At 40.5% G+C, this 8,692-nt stretch overlaps 1 protein-coding gene across 1 annotated transcript in view; it reads left to right on the forward strand.

The window, feature by feature from the left end:
• Window positions 1-8,692, forward strand: part of Frmd4b (FERM domain containing 4B) — a 158,515-nt gene that overhangs the window by 84,109 nt on the left and 65,714 nt on the right. The window contains exons 6-7 of the mRNA XM_013010360.1: window positions 4,472-4,528; window positions 5,301-5,323. Of these exons, the coding sequence (XP_012865814.1) occupies window positions 4,472-4,528; window positions 5,301-5,323 (80 nt within the window). The remainder of the gene's footprint in view (window positions 1-4,471; window positions 4,529-5,300; window positions 5,324-8,692) is intronic.

Raw genomic sequence — 8,692 nt, forward strand, 5'->3', positions numbered from 1 at the left:
CTGGAGACAGCCTGTATCAGTCTATCACAGCCAATTCTCACATCCCTTCCCAGCTTCTCCATTCTATGAAGTTCTACTGGTAGCTTGAAATAACCATAGTGGAAGTGTTTTACACCAAAGGCTGTAAATCAGAGCTCCCTCCACCCTTGGTTTCCAAGTGTGAAACATTTCCATTTACCAGATATATATATATATATATCGTATAAATATATTACCATGATATATGTACTATATATAACAGATAAAATACCCTCACAGCAGCATATATATGTGAGTGTGTGTTCTTCTTGGTGCCCACCATGCAAGGCACATAGTGCTGTACCATCCAGCTACAGCCCTGGGCACTTTCTCATTATTTGGTTAAGATGGTACATGTCAGGTGAAGGGTGACCATTTTCCCCTTTATAATTGATAAGTCACTTAAGGAGAGAGAGGTGCGTTTTGATTATACAAACATCTAACCCTGTTTCTAATCAGATTTTCACACTGTGGCTTTTTTTTTATTGAAAATTATTGCTTAGGGTTGAGGAGGGGGCTTGTAGCTCAGTGGGAGGGCTCTTGCCTGGCAGGCATGAAGCTCTCCGTTCAATTCCCAACGCCACAAAAAACAGCAACAATAAGAATATTGCCTGCATGAATTAGTACTGTGCTAGATGCAAATGGTAATTTTTACACTCCTCCCTGCCTTTCTTCCTCTCTTTCTCTTGCTCCTTTTCTTCCTTCCTTCCTTCTTTCCTTTCTTCCTTCTTTCCTTCCTTTGTGTCATTACGGGGTTGAATTCACAGCTGTCCCTTACCTCCTTCTCTCAGGGTGGATGTTCTAGCACTTGAGCCACAGCCCTACTTCTGGCTTCTTTCTTTCTTTCTTTCTTTCTTCCTTCCTTCCTTCCTTCCTTTCCTCCTCTTCCTCCTCTTCCTCCTCCTCCTTTTCCTCCTCCTCCTCCTCCTCCTCTTCTTCCTCCTCTTCTTCCTCCTCCTTCTTCTTTCTTTTTTTTTTTTGTGGTGATCAATTGTAGGTAAGAGTCTTGTGAACTTTCCTGGCTTCAAACTATATTCCTCAGATCTCAGCCTCCTAAGTAGCTTGGATTACAAGTATGAACCACCAGCTCCTTTGTTCACACATTTCTTGTATTTTGTTGGTGTCTACAAGTTAATTTTTTTAATAAACTTAATCCTAAAATAGGGAGTGATAGATTCAAACCATACTGCCATCTCCCAATAGTTTATCAAGTAGTTCTAGAGATGAAGTGTCTGTAGCAGGTTGCCATCCATTGCTATATGGTAAGTTTCCATGGAGTCCTGGATCAATACAGCACGCGCAGGATGAGGCTCCAGGAATAATTCTCCCATTGCCCATGACACTGTCTGTTTGTTGATGACATATTATCCCACTACCAGTGGAGGTGGCATTTTAGTCATTATTTTTCAGTCATTGCCTGCTTGGAAGATTCCGGGTGAGAGATGTGCACTGGAATCATAGAAGGTTATCTGTTCATCGGCGAGCAGGGAACAGGATGTCTGACGATGGCACATCTCAGCTCCCCAGTGTAGTGTAGACTACCAGCTATCCGTAAAGCAAGAGGGTCATATTGTTACACAGTTCCTTTCAGATCCTAGAACTTTATTTAGGTTCTTCTATTTGAGAATCAAAACCTAGAATTTCCCATATTGTGAGAGTCCACTGAGACAACTACGCAAGGACAGAAGAGAAACGAAGTGTGGGTGGAGCCTGTACTCACTGACCTAGTAAGTGAATTCACAGTGCAGCTACATTAGCCATGAGGGTGTAGCACGGGGACTTGACACTGTTTCATTTTACCTTTGTGCATTCAGCCACATCACCTGACTCACTTCTCTGGTTCTCTTTGTTTATCCCTAAGAGTCGTGGAAACCCACTGGCGGAGCTCGGGTTACCTTTCTCTTTGAGGAGATCCCTCCATCAAGAGTTAGCTTGCCCAGGACCTATAAGGTTACATCTGTTGCCATGGTTGGAAGTAAGAGAAAAAAAAAAATCTTCTCTCCTGGGCAGTCTGTAACTTCCAAAGAACATAGAAACTTCAAGCCTGAACTTCTAGAGTTCTTTCTAAGGCTTAATTAAATATCAGCAAGTGAACTTGCAGACAAATAGTGTTATTCTTGGTTGAACTCGGTGAACCAGGCAGATACCATTGGCAACCTGTATTAGAATTTAAATATGTGTTATTTTGGATTTCTTTTCTCTCCCCCTCTCTCTCCTTCTCTTTCTTTCCCTCTATCTGTCTCTCTCTCCTCTCCTTCTGTCTCTCCCTCCATCCCTCCCTCTCTCCCTTTTTCTCTCTCCATCTCTGTCTCTGTAGATGTGTCTCTCTGTCTCTGTCTCTCTCTCTCTCTCCCTTTCATGCCAATACTGGGACTTGAACTCGGGGTCTGTGCACTGTCCATTAGACTTTTTGCCCAAAGCTGGCACTGTACCACTTGAGACACCGCTCCACTTCCAACTTTCTGGTAGCTAATTGGAAATAAGAGGCCCTCAGACTTTCCTGCCTGGGCTCGCTTTGAACCATGATCCTCAAATCTCAGACTCCTGACCAGCTAGGATGACAGGCGTGAGCCACCAGTGCCAGGCTTCGAGAATATTTTTCAAAGGACTCGTCTAAGGATCTGGTGAAGTCACTGGGTTTGGAGAATATTGATAGTAACTTCCTATTTCTTCCACTCATCTTTCACTTTTCAACATCCTACCAAATACACTTTTTCTCTTCTCCAAGATGTTAAGACAAATTTAACTTTGAGGTTTGGCCTATTTTCAAGCCTAGTGATGTTTTTTAGTTGCTCCTCCAGCCTCCCTCCACCCCTTCTTTTCTCCTAGTTTCTTTTTTGTTGAAATGTAAGGAATTTAACCTTCCTAAATTTTAATCTGCTCAACACCCCACCTCTCCTGTTGAATTACCCATGTCATCATCTGTTAGCAGGTTTCAGAAACCTACCTACCATCTCTTACTTGAAAGACAGAGGGCCATGGGCTTCCACAGCAACCTGGCTTCTCTTTGATTTTAATAATCTGTTTCTAGAGATTATAGATGAGCCTTGTATTCTAAGGCTTGGAAGTCTCTTAGCTTTAGAAAAACAACAACAACTTTGAAGTAGATTCTCTGATTCAGGGTTTGGAAGGTAGACCCCGCATGCTGGAGGATGAAGATAATTTGCTTTAGCATTGTAATATAAGGGAAATAAGAATAAGTGTCACTGCTACTGTAACACTCAAATGGTTTAGTTTGGTTTCGATGTATGCCTTTTCTAAGATTTGTTGATGTGTTTGTTAAGAATTCTAATAAAATCACTAGGAACCCTGAGAGAAAAGCTTAATCCTTTCAGAAATCCTTCCTTATTGAGGAAAACCATTTATGTAAAGCTACCTATTGTACACTTAACTTAAAACTTTGTAATCACTCCCCAGTGATTCACTTAGGATAAGTAGGAAATAGTCCAGTTCAGTTTAGATTCAATAGGTAGGAGGAAGAAAGAATACCAAGGCAAGGAAGGTGCAGTACTGGGGCTTGAACTCAAGTCCTGGACATTATTTTTTTTTTGGGGGGGGGGTCCAGTCATGGGGCCTGAACTCTGGGCCTGGGCGCTGTCCCTCAGCTCTTCAGCTCAAGGCTAGCCTTCTACCACTTGAGCCACAGCACCACTTCCGGCTTTTTTCTTTCTGTTTATGTGGTGCTGAGGAATCAAACCCAGGACCTTATGCATGCGAGGCAAGCACTCTACCACTGAGCCACCTTCCCAGCCCTTAATTTGGGATCTTGAAAGATTAAAAAGATAAGATGATGAAAATATAACAAGAGTTTATCACACCTCAGTGTAAAGGCCTTAGAACTTCAGTCTGCTAAGCTTTTATTGTGACTCACTTTTAAGGCCTCCCATTTGATCTAGAATGAAAAAATATTAATTCACTAGTGTGTCATTGACACAGAAGGGAATTTATGCGTTAATAATATTTGTATTGTATACATCCTAAAACAACTATGCTGTGACACAGAGGGGGGAAAAAATCACAAGAAACCCACACAAACAAATCTAGGAAAATCTGCCTAGCTTAAAAAATGAATTTCCAGAGATAAAAGATTATTCATGTTGAAGTTGTCAGAATTTTCAGCTTCAAAGTCATTGTGTTTCCCATGTACTATTCTCTAAACAAAATTCTCCACAGCTAACATCACACACACACACACACACACACACACACACACACACACACACACACACACACACACACACACACACACACACACACACACACACACAGTGCCATTTCCCCTAGTCCTTACAATGAGTCTCTCTGAACACCCCTCTCTCCTCTGCAGTGGTATGGTCTGCATTTGATCTTAACCTGGAGTTGCCAAGCTGTGATAGCTTCCCCAACTCGATAGCCATTTGGTACAGTCTAGGGCAGCCCTGCATTCAGTGATATTTTTCTTTCCCACCAACAGGGACAGATCGAAGTGGACAGCGAAACCATCTTCAAGTTAGCAGCACTCATTTTACAGGTAAGAATGGACCCGATGGCTCTGACTAGCCCTTTCAATATTTCTTGGTTTTTGCTAACTGCCTGCAACTCTGAAACTTTTGTGTGGACCAGCGTCTGGTAGATTAAAAAAATAAATAAATAAAACAGTTACAGTTGCTTGCCAGTAGAAAAATGTGAGCCACTGAATTCTGTTTTAAAGTCATCTGCGGGAGCTATATGGTGTGATATTCTGTTTCTCAAAGAAAAATGAAATTTAGACTGCTCCAAGTGAAAAGAAGTCACACTGTATTTGGAGGGACTGCTCTAAGTTACTTGAATTTGGAAGGCAGCAGTTGTTAGAACAGCTGTAATTTTCATTTAAATTTAGTAACTTTTGTGTACATTTTCTTGAGGGTGTACAAAAAAAAGCCCTTTAATTTTGAAAAGCACTAGTAGTGGAAAAGCAAAGTCTATTTCTGTTTAAAAAGTAAAGAGAAAACAAATAGTATATGTTGATTTACTTGTGTCATCATTTCAAAGGTCTCTACCCAGCCAAAAGAAAGAATGAAAGAAAAAAGAAAAGCGGCCCTTGCAAGGAAAATCATTCATCTTGTGATTTTAGAAATGTAAAGATTTTAGAAATGTATGTCTTTATTTGTCTCTGTGAATGAATACTAATATTTTCTCATCAATGTGATAGCCACATTTTTTTCCGTACAAAACTATGAGAAGAAAATAGCCAAGAATGCATATAATTGATTTAGCTTAGCATAAATGCATAGTAATCATCTGTCTTTTTTTTTTAATTTCAGGAAGCTAAAGGAGATTATACCAGGTAACAATTCCTTTTCTGATATTATTATGCAAAATAACCTTCTCTCCAAGTATGTGTTATTTTAAATAACAATAGATGCAAAAATCAAAAGAAAGTTGATCCTCAGCCTGGGGACTCAGATCCCTTCCCTCTTCAAATAGAGACCTATTCTGTGGGTGAATGAACCTCAGAATGAACCTTCCTTACAATTCTTCAAACCAGAATGACAGTGAATTCTAATCAGAAGCCTTTCCTGTCATGTTGGTGAGGTGAAGAAATAAAAAGCTCAGCCTTAGCTTGTGTTGATTTGTAGAAAACTTACAACGATCCTGTGTCTACAGTTATAACGTATGCACAAAAAAAAAAAAGATTAAATCCATCAGCTGCTTAGTTAAGGGATTAATAGGGGGCTTGCTTTTGCAGCTGCCCGGAGGGCAGCACCCTTCCTGCATTTGACCTAACAGTTGTATTGTCTCTGTTCAGATACTTACTGCTTCTAACTAACTGCTTTACTGGCCATATCATTGAGTGTTTATGTGTGAATTCTTTCCCTGTAATGCACTAGTTGTAGGTGCTGAAGTAGAAATAGTTAAAGGTGGAGGGGTGGTCTCTGATTAGAACCAGCACACAAGTCAATGAACCATTGCAGTCCTGGCCTCCAGCATGTTAATGTTCGACTCCTGTTAACTGTTACACCCGGAGATGATTTCCACATCACCTAGTTAGTACCCATTCCCAGCCAAGTCTCTGAATAAAGTGTTTCTTAACAAACCTGATAATGATGCCCTCTAGCTTGACAGCTTCCAGACTCTGAGTAGCACTGATCTTTGGAGGCGCCAAATAAATCTGTGACCCTCAGATCTCAGCCTCCTGAGTAGCTAGGATTACAGCTGTGAGCCACTAGCACCAGCTCTCCAATTTTTGTAAGTTAGTGTCAATTAAGTTCATGAAACTAAGAAGGAGGTTTTGTCTTCACATGTCCATATATGCAAACAACATACCTTAGTCAGTAATCTTTTTATTTGAAAAGAAAATGGGAATATGGATTCTATTTTATAAAACAGGAAAAAAAATTATCTGATCCTAGAATTGGAAATTAAGCCAAAGAAAATATTTCAAAGAAAGAAAAAGAGAGAAAGGAAAGGAAGAAAAGTGGCAAGGTGAGAAAGAATGAATTAGTTTCTAGATCACAACTGAGCACAGTCACCTTTGCTGGATCTTTTGGGAATCTAAGACATGCAAGGAACACTTCATGTATGGTGTGACTCTAATGTCACTTAGTAAATGACCTCACTTGTGAATGAGGTCTGAGGGCTCAAGGGCTCTTAAAATGTGAGGATTTCTAACCTTCCTTTCCCTATTTTGTCAAGGTCAAGCAGGTGACAACCTAACCCTCTATCTCTTCATCATAAACTGTCCCTACCTCCCCCTAGGACTGTGGGAAGAATTAAATGTATAAACATTCCCCTGGGCGGTATCTGGTATCTGGTATCTGGTTTGTAGTAAGCTCTGATTGCACCTAGCCTATTACCATTAATTTAGCATCATTACATTCCTGACCATCATTTCCAAAATCCTGGCTGGTCTCTTGGCTACCCCTCAATGTTCAGACTAAGATGGGTAGGAAGAAGAAAGACTAGAAAGAGAAAGGCTGATTTCACCAGACCTTCTGCCTGAGGCAGAAGGTGGCTTTTGGAGGAACCTTTCTTGAGTGATCCAGACCTTTCTAGTTATAGCCTTAGGACTTCAAGCTAGTGAGAGACCTCTGTCCCAGCCTAATCTAGTCTCATTCCTGAACTTCTTCTGGTTTCTGGTAATTTCCTCTGGGCTCTCTAGGCTGAAGAAGTGTCACACACTGTGTTGAAATTGTCCAGTTTCACTGAATGGTAGAAAGAACATGGGACTGGGTATTACACAAACCAGCAGCATCACCCAGGACAAGACATTTAGCTTGTCTGGCCTTCAGTTGCCAATCTATTAATTGGGGTTAAAATCACAATGAGGACTTTGCAGCATGATTTTGAGGAAGTTAGTGATATGGAAGGATTTGGGAAGTTATAAATTATTATTTTAAAACATGAATGAAATTTTGATTCAGTGCTATGTATTCCCTCTTTCCACCTGATCTCCTGCCCTGAATGAAGCAGATACATTTTTCCTCAAAATTATGTTATGAAACTAATTAAAGAAAATCAGGCAGAATAAAGTAAGGACTGGTTAGTGATATACTGGTTAGAAGACACATTGGAAGCCTAGCCTCATTGGAATTTTAAGTCTAGAACAAATTACATCTCTCCAAGTCTCGGGTTCTATTTAATAGAACACATGAGGAGTAACAGTACTAATAATGGCCAGTATATACTCTGTATCATAGGACTGCTGTGAGGCTTAAGTGCATTACTATTTGTAGTGCTCAGAACAGATCCTTTGGCTGTACCTGAAATATCCCATCAAACTTAGTGACAGGACTCATCATCATTCACGTCTTCTCACAAGTAGAAGTTGCTGTCCCCACATTTTATTTTCATTTTATTTTATTTTTGCTAATGTTGTGGTGAATTTACTTGCATTTTGGGGACTGTCATTATTGATGATTATTTCCTTAAGTGCAGTTCTCAAGAGAGAAAGAAAATACATTTCTTTTAATTATTTGTGTGCTAGTAATAGGGATTGAGTTTAGGGCCTGTGCATTTTTTTTCTCTCAAGATAGGTGCTCTACCACTTGAGTCATGGCTCCATTTCCAGCTTTTTTGGTGATTAATTGGAGATAACAATCTTACAGGCTTCATGCTTGAGCTGGCTTTGAACTTAATCCTCAGATCTCAGCCTCCTAGTTGCTGGGATGACAGTTGTGAACCAGTTTAAAAAAAATTCTTGAAGAGGCAAAGAGGTGAAATGAAATGTAGGTAGTCTTGATTACACTACATTTAAATTATAGATTGCTGTCATATCCAATAAGAATCTGAAGCCTGAGTTATGGCAGCACCTCTCCAGAGACAGAGGAGGCCAAAGATGCATCCTGTATGCAAACGTGACCTTCCTTTCTGGAACCTGGGTTCTTCTGGTCCTGGCTACTTTAACAGCAATTCCTGGTTGTACTCTACTGTTGGTTTATACGTAGGGTGCAGCTCTTAGCTTTAACTACTTTACAACGTCACTGAATTTTCTCATGGAGGCATAAACATCACCAAAATACATCTCCAAACATCTTAGTTTTTGCAGTTCAAACAGTGATTAAACTCCTAATTCTTGGAGCATACCTGGTTCCACGCCTGAGTTCCCACTCACATTCTCTTCCTTCTTTCCTCCCTCATTCCCTCCCTCCCTTTTTCCCTCCCTCCCTCCCTCCTTTCTAGCCCTCCCTCCTTTCTAGCCCTCCCTCCTTTCTAG

This window comes from Dipodomys ordii, unplaced genomic scaffold (genome assembly GCF_000151885.1).
Source record: "Dipodomys ordii isolate 6190 unplaced genomic scaffold, Dord_2.0 Scaffold12, whole genome shotgun sequence".
In the NCBI taxonomy this organism is placed as follows: domain Eukaryota; kingdom Metazoa; phylum Chordata; class Mammalia; order Rodentia; family Heteromyidae; genus Dipodomys; species Dipodomys ordii.